The sequence below is a fragment of the Eucalyptus grandis genome, chromosome 4 (genome assembly GCF_016545825.1).
Source record: "Eucalyptus grandis isolate ANBG69807.140 chromosome 4, ASM1654582v1, whole genome shotgun sequence".
Taxonomy (NCBI): Eukaryota; Viridiplantae; Streptophyta; class Magnoliopsida; order Myrtales; family Myrtaceae; genus Eucalyptus; species Eucalyptus grandis.
In genome coordinates, this window is record NC_052615.1 from 23,492,263 (window position 1) to 23,506,465 (window position 14,203).

Below are 14,203 nucleotides of genomic sequence, written 5' to 3' on the forward strand. Positions count from 1 at the left end.
GCTCAAGTTTTCTCCTCTTGTTTCGAAACCATTCAAATTTCGTCGACGGCCTCAGTGACGATAGCCGTGAGTCATCAGTATATGTGGAATGAGACGTTGAACTTATAATGGTAGTATTAGACAGAAACTTGACAAGAGCCAGATATGTCTACCAACTAAATGTTGGGGTTTGTAATCCAACACAAAAAGCTTGAGTCAGAATCAAGCTCCAAGCTAAAGTACGTGTTTCTTTAATGAGATAAAAAAAGAAGTTCGAATCAAAATGAAGAACCAAATTTTTTTTTGGTCGAAAAAATTAAGAACGAAGTCAAAGTTTGTGTTTTATTAGGAAAATTAGGTCAAGAAAGAAAACGGGAGGAACGCAAAACCTGAGATATTCATATCCAGAAGGTACAATGGAGATGACCGGCTGACCTGGTGGTCCGTTCATAAATTCCCCTATCCACTCGCTTCCCTCCAAAGTCATCGACCGTTACACGAGCAGTGGCCATCGCACTGTCCAGACGTACGAAGGAAAAGGGACTGACCCTTATTTCGAATGCTTGAGCACTCCAATCCCCTTGAGCTGATTGCGCGCACGTGAGATTCATGCATTTGCGCTTGCAAAACAAGCCACAGTGCTGAAGAATCAAGGCTCGACATGAGTACTGATACTGAACTATACCTGGGGATTTCATTCGATCGATTCTACAAGCGTCCAAGTTTCAAGAAAGAGCTTCAGACCTCTTCGACAAGGACACGCATGTCGTCTCCTAGGGGACACATCCTGTCCGAGGCCTAGCTGCACAAAATTTGCAATAAAAAAAAAAACATTCCCAACCCGACAAAACTTGCATACTTTATACACATCATTGAACTGCTAGTCTCTGCAGATGATCCAAGAAGACTTCAAAGCTAACATCGTCCGTAAATATAACATCTCCGCCCGGCACAGGAGCTTCAGAATTGTAAGTTGCAGAGGGATTCAATTTGGCCAGAAGAAAACGAGCCTGCATGGAAATAAAATGGAGATGAAATTCGCATAATATATTCTGCACAGAACAATCAACAGCCACGGCGAGATAATGACCTATAGTAGCTCAAACAAACAGGTGAAGAGAAAATGGCCCTGAAGGTGGAAAACCTAATACATGCTTTGCAAACACAGCCGTATTAAAAGGCTCCATAAACCCACTTGGTCACGTTCGTTTATGTAATGTATTTTCCTATGTTTAGAGCTGTAAAGGGATCTATCTGTAAATCACAACTCCTTAGAATAGAGAATGTAATTCGATGTCAAAGGACGATTTCCTGTTCATCAATATTAAAATCAATTTAGGAAACCAAACCACACGTGTCAGTCACTTGGCCTCCCTCGCTAATTGCAAACATTTGAGGACCCACACAATCTGCGGATCCGCAACAGTCAATTTATCACTACCTACAGACTACAAGCACCAGCAGGTATCATCATCAACTTAGACCAACTGCTCCCTACCCCATGGCAAATCGACCACTGGTCCACTGTCTACAAACACCACAGATGCCACCTTCCATTCCCCCATTGATCAGGCAGCTATTCCTATTTTCCTACCACAAGCTACATCCCTGATAGTGAACAATAGCATAATAGTGTAAACGAACATAATGGAGCATCTAGGGCTAAAAATACCCTCCAAGCATGATCTTCCATGAGGAAGCAAGGCAAAATCAGGTGTAAAAAGTTTCAGCTAAATCAAATAATAGCAGAACCTTTATTTAAATGTGGAATAGAAATTTAAAGACCTGTGAGCCATGCTGATCGCAGACAACTAGACGAGGCACTGGAAACCTTTCCTTGATTATTGTGTCTGCATCATCACAAGGAGCTTGTAGCAATTGAGCAAATGCCTACAATGGTAACAGGCAATTCCAGCAATCAAATACCAACAAATTAGTGAAATTTTTCCATTTGAAGACACAATAGAGTTACACAATTTTCACATCAAATCAAAATCTTTCATGTAGACTTGACTGGCCAAACCAGAGCATAATTAAAAGAAGAAAACAGAAGTATGTACTCAGAAAACAACTGTATTAAGTTCAACACATGAAGCAGCTGGACCACAACATGAACTCACCAGCCAAGACTAAGAGGCATGGAGAATAACAAGGTTGTTGAATACTCCAGGAGACATACTTACGTAAATCCTTATCGTAATTCACATCGCGAAATAATGCCAGTTTCATAATAGTGCATTCAATTGCTTCCTCATTTAAATCTCAGTTTTTCCACATTTCAACACAAATACAAGGCTTTAAGATAATTTTTCTTAGTCTTAACTTTTCTTTTACATCTTCCTTCTACCACTCTGATTACTTTTAAAGTGGACCATTAAAAACCAAGAACTTTCCGACACTTCATAGTCATGTGAAGTCCAAGCATTGAGATATCTTTCGGAACATACAAGAACATCAACAAATTGTTGGATCAGCAAGTACATATAAAGTCTGCAATATCATGAAATTAACCCAAAATATAGAACCCTATAAAAGGGTTGGCGCAATCTTAAAATGAAAAAAAGATCCGACTTGGAATAAGTGAAGAGCTAAGTGAATGTCCAACTTGATAAATGGACAGAAAGAAGCGCATTCGTCTACTTGAAAATTGATATTACATCCCGAATGAACTTACTTGGTGCTCAGGCTGGTTTTGGTAACCAGCTTTTCGCCATTGAGCGATTGTGGCACCATGAAAAATAACGACAGTGAAATATGAGTCCAGAAGAAGTATCCTGTCAGCTGCTATGGCAGCCACATCAAGAAAGGCTGGTTCCGGGCCAGAGTGGAATGAATATGAAATAAGGGAAGGCTGTATCATTACAACCGAGTTGACAACATTTTCCCGGTTCAAGATCATTCTAAAGTATGCAGTTTCATCTGGACTATTATTGAAGACCTGAAAGCATTATGACCACTTCAATCAAGTATACTTTGCCAGCAAATAATGAAAACTCAGTTAAATGTAGACAAAAGACAAATGCTATATCGGACCTGTACAAATTGGGAACGACGCAAATGAAATATAAATTGAGGGAAGATAGAGAGTCGTGGAGAGAGGCTGAAGGTAGAAGGGCTATCCTTCTGGTAGTCTCCAAACCGTGAACACAGTTGTATCAGTGCTCTATCCAACCACCTTATTGGATCAAAGTCGGCCTTGACAACAATGAAATAAAGTTGGGAAGTGTTAGGTTTATTTCATATCAAAACTTGTTAAGTTTGAGATAGAACAAACTGCATCAAGAAAGCTAAAACACTTCTCAGCAGATTATATAAAACAGGAGACCTATGGCAGATTAAGTGAAGATCACATCACATAACCCCTCTCTCAATGGGGCAAATGCACTAAAAGTAGTGAAAGTAATAATCTTCTCAGATAAGGATGTTTCTCTGTGCCACAGAGACAGGAGTAGGTAGCTGTGGATGCTTTACAAAATGCTTTTATGATAATCTTGCTTCTTTGTGTCACGAAACATAACATTAAGATTGCTTTGACTTCCGGGCGTAGGAACATTTATTTGAGTACGACTTTAATGCAACTGGAAATTTACAGACTAAGAGACCAAATATACTGAGGGACAAAACATTGCCACTTTCAAAACTGGAGTACTTTAAAAAATAATTCATACCGGAACAATGCTTAATTTATAAATGTGTCCTTTCTGCTTTAGTTGCCTTTCTTTACTTCCATTGTTGGGTGCAGAGTATATGTTTACTAATTGTTGAAGCTAGTTGCTAGATTTTTCCCCCCCTTTTTGTGGCCAGCAAATATTACTAGATGGGTGGCTAATTAAAAAGAACAAATGAATATGCATGTAAAATGGGAGGCTATGGTTGCATTAGAAGCCTTGTTATCCCATGGAATAATTGCACACTCTAATAAGTAGGAAGCCTACATATAATTTGGCAGATTGATTTGCAGCCTCCTAGTCCTAAGCTGCTGCTTGGCTAGCATAAGAGACCTTCGATTAAGAAACTCAAGCTGCATACTGTAGCTTACTTCTTAACAGCCAGTAGTAGTCGAACTAACAAGCGAATTTCAAATTCAACACATCTACTTGAAGTTGCAAATTACATTCTAACATCTGTTTTCCTTGCCTTGAGGCTAACTTTTGTAAACATGCAGACAACAGGAATGTGCTCTTTCATCACTTAATTAATTTCTTACTCTAGTGCCAACATCTTGAACTCAGCATAGCACTCACCACTTATTGTTCATAAGATTGCACTCTTTTATTTTACAATGAGTGCTTCTCATTAGTTAAGACTGGATGGCTACCTAGTTAACAAAAGAAAATTAGGAAAAAGCACAATTAACCACTCCTAACAGCTATCATTTCACAGATTTTGAACCCTCTTGCTAGCATGTATATTTCATTCATTGAGGTTCTCAACCATTTCAAAAGTCAAAGGTAAGAGAGACAGCAAATGTAGAAAGCAACTAAGGCTCGTGCAGACGAGTCCAATAACATAAGAGTATAGCAAACCATGGATATCCAAATTATGAAATTTCATATTTGTTTACCTCACTTTCCATTTTGAAGGAAACTTGGCGTGCCATAACTACAGCTGCTGCTTCTTGGTCAAACCCAGCAACCAAATCCTACAAAATTTCATATGAAATTGCCATACTTAATGAGGGAAGGAAACAAATACCAAACAAAATCTCATAGCTAATATATGAATAATCCTCCCAACTGCAAACCATTTGGGCTGAAGACTTGTATATTCTACTGAAGTATCCAGTTCTTGGAGCTCGGGTGATTCAGGAGAATATTTTGTAAAATGACGGACTTTGTAATTGTTAAGAAACGAGAAAGTGTACACTTACTTCTTGACAGTTCACTATTTTTTAACAAGCATATATCTGACACAACTAAGTAAAATAATCAAATCATCTACATAACAGAATTTAGCTTGAGGCAATAAATGTACAAATGAAGCTACACTGGACATACTCAACACATGAAAAAGCACCATCGCGGAACCATAATATAGTTTATTTGGTATCTTTATCTTTAAAAACATAAATGAATTCAAGCATTCTTTATTCAATGCAACCACTGACATAGAAGTTGACCAAATGAGAGAATAAACACATTTTCTACATAATAAGGGAGAAAACCGATAGAAGAATAAAACAGAACTTGCCTGAACGCTGCCTGGTCCAGCAACCCATCTTCTAGACAGTGTTGTGACTCGGAGTCTCATTTGACCACTATTATGTTGATAGCTGCAGTAAAGTATTTACACTAAGTGTAATAACAAAAAGTAATTAGTTCTCACAGAGCAAAAGATCAGAGTTCATACTAAGTTAAAAACTGGAAGTAAAATTGATTGCTTGTTGATTGTATGGTAGCATCTGGGCTTTCTTTCTTAACAATATCAAATATCAAGCACAATGATGTAGCTTTATCAAGGCCACACAACTTCCACGCGGTAGTATTTCCCTGCCCAACAACAGTGTCCGAGCACAAAGGACCTTTCTGCACAAAAGTTAGAAACAATAAGAGTTCCACTATTACAACAGAAATTAGGAAGCTGGAATATCTGTCGTACCTTCTCAAGAGAAGCACAAGGACCAATAATGCCTTGAACTTTAATATCCTTAGAGCAATTTATTTCGAAAATACCACTGCAGATAATCAGCCACAGGCAAAGAGACTCAGTGTCGATTTCTCAACTAGCTGATTGCGTAGTAGGAATAATAGGTGATGATTCAGGATAATCATATTTAAAGGGAGAAAATAGCCAAGAGCAATTCAAATCACAAGCTCCCTGAAAGATATTCCCTTCCTTTAGTCTCACAACTAAAGAAGGAGAAAAGCAATCAACCCCAAAGTAACCACTGCATTCATCTAAGGATCTATTCTTGCTTTAAAAAGAACACAGATACCGACCAAAGAGGATGACAGAAATAGAAAGATCGATGGTCCTTCCAAGTAACAACTAAGTCTTTCAAGATTATATTTTCTTTTTCCTCATAATGATTCTTCAACAAGCTATAGTAATCCAATAAAGAAGAAATTTAATCCAGTTCACCCTATGTTATTGAGCTCTGCCATGCAGTGGAAAGAAACCCCAAGAGAATGCAAACGCTATCTCAATATTTGTCCTTTATAAAACAAGAGTGAAATTCTCTTAGTAAAAGATAACAAAAGGCAAGACTGAATTACTGGAAAGGAGATTGAAACCTATTATCAAAGGAATTAACAAAAACCATTGAGAAGATGAAGATCACACTTAACTAGGTAGCTACACCTACAGTCCAGGGAACACTGTCAACTTTATACAGGAATTGTCAACTTTCTCTCCCAAGTCAGGAATTAGCACATTCCCTACGACACACTCTCATTTCCTTGTTTATGATTTTCCCCTTGGTTATTAAGAGAAAAGGCACAACATAGCATTGCATTGACCAATGATATAGGCTTGTAAAATCTAATTCCTTATACTCCCACTGATACACTACAATACCTCCATGCCACGCATCTTAGGTTCATAATCCCCAATCGTAGTAACATGTCCTATTGAATGCTTAGAATTTTGCATGCATCCCAGATTCATGTAGATGCTTCATTAACAATTCTTCCTAAGCTATACCTCGTAGTCTTTTACACCTTTTACAACCTACTTATGTAAATATATCAACATTTTGACGTTCACTTCTACATTGGTCTCATCAAGCAAAAGAATACAATTAAAGAAAATTATGCAACAATAAAGAATGTTCCCAAGTTCATCCACCATAGAAAGGAAATGTGATGATATTAATCTTCTTAACGAAATTACTGCACCATCCGAGCCAAAGAAAACTCATACGATAGTTCAGTACCAGCATGATAGAAACTCATATCATACTTCAATGAGAACAACCAACAGCAGATTATCATCAAAGATAAGCCAAAAAGTGACACAAATGAGATAAATGAGCAATACTTTGATGATAGGCCAAGATCATATTCACCCGACTGGAAAACACGTTTAAGGGAGTCCTTAAATACTGAATGACCAAAACTTTCTGCAAGAACAACAAGCCCCCCAGTTCTTTCTACTGCTACTTTAAGCTCTGCAACTCCTACCTGGAGAAAGATACCAGAACAAAAATGACATTTCAAATGATGACTTGCTGGAAAGAGACTAAAGGAAAAAGCCAGCAGCCAGATCAACAAATTCAAATTATGCTGGAAGCAGGAAAAGCAGACTGCATAGGAGAACTCTGGTTTACATAGAAGTCATGCAGCCCAATCATCTTTGTAATATCACTGTCTGTGTAAGAAACAGATCAAGGACATGTGTCTTAACAATAAATTCATGGGATCTGGAAAATTTTCAAAAGGAGATATTAAAATCTGTGATGATTAATTAGTCCTGTCAGATTTAGACTGTTAACCTGAAAGTAAACATCCCTAAAATCTTGTACTGTAAGCCCGTTGAATGTAAATGTAATATGAAAAAGGTGAAAGGTGATGCAGAATGAGGACTAAAGACATCAAAATCAATTAGCACCTGATCAAGAGCACAAGCAAACAGATCAAGAACATGCCCCTGGTTTACAAGCTGCTTTGAAAGTCCTTCATAGAACTTCACAGCTTTATGATAATGAGGAACAGAATCCTTATCCAGATCTTTGTGTGATCGAATTGGCTCTGATAAACTTTTCGATACAATCTGTAGAGTAAACAAAAGAAGAAGTAAGCAAAGCAACTATTGCAAATACCTCATGCATTAAATCAACTGCATGCTTACACTATCCTCTTTGCCATAACTTTCACATAAAAGGTAAGTGCATTGACAGAGCTAACTCTTACAAGCATTATGCAAAGACAAGAAGAAGAAGAAGAAGAAGAATTGACCAAGAGATCATTTCACATCTATGTGGATCTTAATGACAGAGACTATGCTCTAGCTCAACCAAAAAAGATAAAAAGAGAGACTACGTTGCTTCACTTCCATTTTCCACCAGTTAATAACAAAGATCTCTTTCTTACCTGCAGTAAGAGAATTTCACTGTATAGGTGACAAGGGGTTGCACCATACAAATTGAGTTAACAGACAGAATTACTTCACTAATTTCAAAAACACATCAACTCGGGTGGTTTTTAATCCAAGAGCCTCAATAGTAGAAACCAAGAGTAGTTGATGACTCCTCTGTCACTTCCAATCCTCCAGAGAGCCTGTGTCTCTCGATCCAAATTAACCAAATGAAGCTACAGCAATTTCATGAACAAGCTTCTGTCAACCTTTTAAATATGCACGCCTTTCTATCCAAATTACTCTCTTTACAGTTTTCACTACTGTCCAGCCTAGCTCCATAATTAAATAATATCAGATTCCAGAGCTAGCTTGTCCATCAACATGAAGCAACAAACGATCACCACCCTCTCAATTCTCACTCAATTTGGATGGAGTGATTAGTAGCAAAAAGAAAGGATTCAGTTAATGACCTCAGGAGAGAAAAGAAAAGAAAAGGATGGAAAGGAAAGGAAAGGAAAATATCTCATTTTATTGTTGTTTAGATGTTTATGAAAAGAGAAGCGAAACGAAGAGAATTTAGTCATTTCATATTCGGTTGAAGAAGAGAAAAGAGTGGAAAGGAATCTAATTACATCTTTATGACTATTTGTCCTCTTACTTCTTCATAGGTAAAATAAATGAAAAGAGCATTGCTAAATTTACTACTGTTATAGTTCCTCATCAAAAATGATATATTAGCATAAAAAGTTCCCATTATTCAACTGAAGAAAGACAACAAATTAGTACACGCATTCAATTGACAACACAAAACAAATTAAACAATATAAACTACTATGACCATATTCATATCCAATATTTTCAAATTTCTTCACCTTAACTATTTAGAAATTTTAACAAGAATTCTCCAAGGTATTAAATATATTGATCAATATATTTTTACCTAAAACTTGTATTGAAAAAAAAAGTTTTAATTTGTTTGCGACGAAGTGCAGAGTTAATTAGTAATGTTGTAGTGAACCAACAAATATCATGCACTTTGAATATGATCAAAGTACTGATTACTTTCACGAAGCACATAATGAAAAAAGTTTCCAAAAGCATGTCATGTTAACGACCCAAAAATTATTTTAAAAAAATAAAATACTTAAAAAATCAAAAAAATGAAAAGGAGTAGTGACTCATGACTTATCTGGAAATTGCTTAAAAATTTGGACAAAATTTGCAGGTTATGTATTGTACATGACAAATAATATAGGACTACAACATGGCCACCTAAAAGAAATAAAATACATTAAAAAAAAAAATCAAAAACAAGAGATACTTTTTTTTATCTTTTCTCTTCCTCTCTAATCCCTCCAATCACTCCACTCATATGAAGTGTTAATGAATTAGAGCGGAGTGAATTAACTAGTTCATCAGTGTTCAATATGCTCCTCTCAAAGTGAACTTTAAATTTCAAAGGCCTCAGACCTTCCTCCAAAATGTCTAGAGTCATCTCTATCAATCTCTGTCACTCATGCAGCAAATTAAGCAGTATCTCTTCATAGAGCAATGTTCGCATTAAAGACCGTTTGAAGTTACTTTAGTTTTCAACTACCTTTCATTTTTACATTTGAGGTTGACTAAAACTTTAATTCTCAACAACGTGCACTTAGAAACCTACACGAAAGCATATTAAAGGTCATGTGCAGTCATGGTCAAATTCTTTCATAATCGTTTAAGGTGGCATTATTGTTTTGACATTGGCAAGAAAACTAGTAAGTATTTTGCTAAAAGAGAGCCCGTAAATATAGGCACAAAACTTATGGAGCATAGAAGGGTCAAAAAGAAATTTAAGCTTTCATAGCTTTCCGAGGAAGCTATTACTGGCACATGACCACTTCGGAATACAATCAGAAATTTTTGATGATTCTGACAGCCGTTACAAAAAATTAAAAAATCTTCACTTTATGCTATGGAGTTATGGTACACACATAGCATTAGCATTGATGTAAATGCTATTCTTCAGCTAGTAGACTTTTTGTCTTATAAGTGAATTCTTAAATTGCTCCGCATCCCTTCAATACCTTTTTATACATTACCTTTACTATAAGAGAAAATAAAATAAATTCCATTAATCACTAGCTTCGCACTTGAGTAGATCCCCTTCTTTTAATCACTAGCTTCCATTAAAATAAATTCCATTAATTACTAGCTTCCATTAGAATAAATTTCAACATAGGTGATGTCTGGAAATGGAATCGTTGGAAGTGCTTTTACATTCATCTACCATAAAAAGCTTTACCAATCAGTACCTCTTGAGAGCATCTAGACCAACCCTTAAGCATTGTCATCCCCAATTTACCATTATCCATGGCTTATGCATTTTGTCCTTTGTGTACACTGCTCCAAAAAGCTACGTCTGACCTTGTGTCTACATTTATAATCCCTGCCCTTCAGTTCTTTTCTCCCAACTCTATCTTGTATCCTTCTTCCAAAAAATGCATATTCTTCCCTCATTCTTTGAAAGTGGGATACATCAGGAAGACAGAGATAAAGTATCTCATCACAATCCTTCCATTAGGATGAGAGAGTATATCAAGCCACCACAATGTGATGTAAATTACTCTAGATACTCTCAACTCAGTAACTTGTTTTCTTCAAAGTTAGAAGCCATTTTCACACTAGATCCAAGGTTATGCTCATAATACACAAGTTCTTTGGAATTACAGTATCAAACTAACCATCCGAACCTACTATAATCAACAGAAGCTGATGTGTTTTCTCTCGGTTCCTTTTACAGTCAAACATCCTAACTGATGCATCGAAGCCCTATTCTAATAGAATAGAGGTAAAAATACATGCAAAGCCTAGGCCCTTTTTTCTTCATTGGATGTGATAACATATGATTAACACCAGCTAACAATAATGTTCTATGCAGAGCTTCCCTCATCACAATTATGGAAAGAAGGCAGTTCCCCCTTTAAGCAGGAATAGTCTCGACTCACCAAACTAAGTATAACACACTTTCTCAATGGTAATCGAGAGTCACACAGCGCTACAATAAATAGCTAGTAGCCAAAGCACTTACAGCACCCTGTCCTTCAGTTGATGGTCCGCCAATAAATGCCATAATTCTGGCCCCAGAACCAGGCACACAAGCTCCCAACAGACCTGCAGCCACACTCAAAGCTGTGCTAGTGCACCTCATGGCCCGTTGATCCGAAGCCACTGGCCAAGGATCTTTCTGTAACTCGTCTAATACCTACCATCAATCCAATAAAACATAGCAATTCAACACCATCATCATCGACTGAACACCAAAACCACACCAATGTCAAGTATGCCAAATCACAGCTTTCATTACCGAATTGAGCGCAAACTCGCACTCAGATGCAGGCACCAAAAACCTGGCAATGCTCTCAGCATCCAGGCCATCCCTAACGCCTGCAATCACGCCCGTGGTCGGCCTCGGCTTCTTCACGAAGAAGCTCATCTGCTCGAGCAACTGCTCCTTATTCACCTCCTTCGACCCCTTAAACACGTAGGTCTTCGAAATCTGGCCGAACCCCAACTCATGGACGTGCACGAGGGTCCCGAAGGTGATCAGCCCGATGAGCGAGTTCTCCGGGAGGAGCTCGATGGCCCGCAGCAGCGCGGACTTGAGGAACCCCAGCTCCTCCTCGATCAGGCACGTGTCGACGACGAACATGAACACGGGGGGCACCGCGGAGGGGCGGTCGTCGGGGGAGGCGTACTCGATCGTGGTGTACTGGGGAAGAGCTCGGCGGGGAGGTTGTCGTCGGAGATGGAGGCGTAGTGGGGGGAAGTGGTTGCGCTGGAAGCAGAGCGGGCAGATCCAGATCTTGGCGGCGAAGTCGACGATCGAGAAGGGGTTGAGGACCGACCGGCAGTTGCGGCAGCGGAGCGGGGAGTAGGGGAGGACGGGCATGGAGGGGAAGGGACGGAGAGGGGTGTAGACGGCGGAGACGGGGACGACGCAGCCGGCGGCCTCCTGCCTCGTGCCGGGCACGACGTTCCACGGCATGCGGACGCCGTCCTGGGCCTCCAAGTCCAGGAACTCCGTCATCGGGGGCGGGCGGCGGGCGGCGGCGACGGCGGCGACGGCGGCGGCGACGAGGGTGGAGGGTGGAGGGAGGAGAGGTGGGAGTGTCAGCAGTGTCCGGAGATGCCGATCCTGCTTTCTGAACCGGTCACTGTCCGACCTTTCTCTTTGTAATAACTGATTTGATCGGAACTGCATTATCAATTTGTGGCAAAGTTACAATAAAAAAAAAAATGTAATCAAATTCTAAAAGTTAATTGACTGAAAATATTAACTTAATTTTTTTTTTTTTTTTTTGATTTTCACTGGCACATGATGATACAAAAATTTGAAGGAAATTAAGTAAAACTGAAATTTAAAAAGGAAAAGAAGAATAACAGAAAAAAAAAAAAAAAAAATTAGGGGGAGGTTGGAAGGGGCTTGGCCATGTCCAGGGTCCCCGGCCCTCGTGCAGTGGTGGCGCCGCCGCTTGTGCACTTCCGAAATGGGCCTCGCTTATTTTGCAATCCTCCCTCTAAAATCACCATTGAAAATGGAAATTGGATCATGAAATGTGGAGAACTTGTTCTGCTGCTTGGAGCGTCTAACTTCTCACCGGCACAAGAATATGCAGAGGAGGGCTAAGCTACCCGAGAATTAAAGGCTTTAGAATTAGCTTGTTCTGTCTATGGATCAGTGCCCCCAGAATCTTAAAGAAACATTTCGATTCGTTTCCTTGATGTTTAGCCGCTCGACATGCTTGTCAATGCTTAATGACAGCAACAGAATGACAAAACCAAAGTTTGATGCTGGTGAAGATGTTATATCCGCCATGGACAATGATCATTTTGCTTTCGAGCAATTCTGTTTCACTTACCTCTTTTGGACCAAAGCCTGGACCCCGGTTGGTGAATTTTTATGTGGAGTTTTAAATGATAAAGGGCGAGGAGGTTTCGATTCAAGCAGCTGAGAAACGGTCCATAAAAGAGCTGACGATGTCATCCGAGGTTGTGAAGGAAGTCACGAGGCTCGAGAAGAAGTTGGGACAATTTAAGCAGAACTGCTGCTTGTACTCCCTGGTGAGCTGCGGCTGTCAAAGTGATGGGGTTAGCACTAGCAGTGGTAGCAGCGCAAGCAGTAGCTCTGAGGAAATCACATATGAGGCGAAGCATACGAGGGTTCAAAGACGCACAGGAGGCGAAGTTATTTGTCAAATTTTGTAACAACTGAAGATCAAAGCACTCTCCAGAAAGTGGACTAGGGTTGCCGTCGAAGTGACAGGACTAGCAGTAAAAGCGGCACAAGCAGTAGCACTGGAGATTGAGATCTGATTGCTAATTGCAAAAGACAAGGTAGAAAGTTGCACAGCAGGCAAAGCTCTGTCTCATTTTGTGAACACTGCAGACGAAAGCATTCTCCAAAAAGTGGACAAGGGTAGGCGGAAAAGAAAAAAATGGGCACTGTACCAGAAATTTTGTATATAACTAGAGGCATTCTAGATTCGGATTTATAAGCTGCTTCTGTTTCTAACAATGGTGAAGATTCCTCTGAAGAACATGTTGTTGCATCTGAAGTGGCTTCTGAAATAAGCTCATAATTGGAAAGAAGTACTAAACGGAAAACTGGCGGAATGTTTACATATATCGAGGGTGCTGCAGCTGGAGACAGGCAGTTATCCTTTATCCGCTCTAAGCTGCTATGAAGAAGCTAGAAATGCATCAGGTGGAGTTCCTGCTGGCTCAGCAGAACTTCAATCTTAGATGAGAAAGAAAGCATGGGTTTGCGATGAAGCAGGTAGAAACATGCTGGAGAGGAAAGGGTTGCACAAAGGTGAGGTTGCTTTTGCTGATGCATTTAGACAAGTCTCTGGCCATACCGGCATTATACTGATTTATTGCAATCTGTGTCATGGAAGATGGGCATTAGCTGCAAGATGGTTGCAATAAATTGGACATCTTAAATCGAATCCCTTTTTTCATGATTTATACAAGCAGGCATTGGTAACTGCAAAGCTCGAATGTTGTGAAGCTCTTAAATTTTAAAGGGCAGAAAAGTCAGAGCTCAGGCTTGTGGAGGAAGATGAAGATTCTATATGTGAGAGCTTGAAGAATGAGGCGTCTGCGTAGCATGCAAACACACATATCTGAGGCTTTGGTATGCTTTAACTGCTGATGCGTATGAAAA

At 39.3% G+C, this 14,203-nt stretch overlaps 1 protein-coding gene across 1 annotated transcript; it reads right to left on the reverse strand.

Moving 5' to 3' along the window:
- Positions 1 to 621: 621 nt before the first annotated feature.
- Positions 622 to 12,198, reverse strand: LOC104441302 (protein transport protein SEC23). Its single transcript, XM_010054395.3, is given in 14 exon segments — positions 622 to 989; positions 1,765 to 1,869; positions 2,654 to 2,917; positions 3,013 to 3,174; positions 4,544 to 4,621; positions 5,170 to 5,251; positions 5,329 to 5,504; positions 5,578 to 5,653; positions 6,958 to 7,100; positions 7,528 to 7,689; positions 11,066 to 11,239; positions 11,342 to 11,745; positions 11,748 to 11,797; positions 11,799 to 12,198. Coding segments are annotated over 14 exon segments (2,283 nt in total). The 5' UTR covers positions 12,065 to 12,198; the 3' UTR covers positions 622 to 848.
- Between the last annotated feature and the right edge of the window lie 2,005 nt (positions 12,199 to 14,203).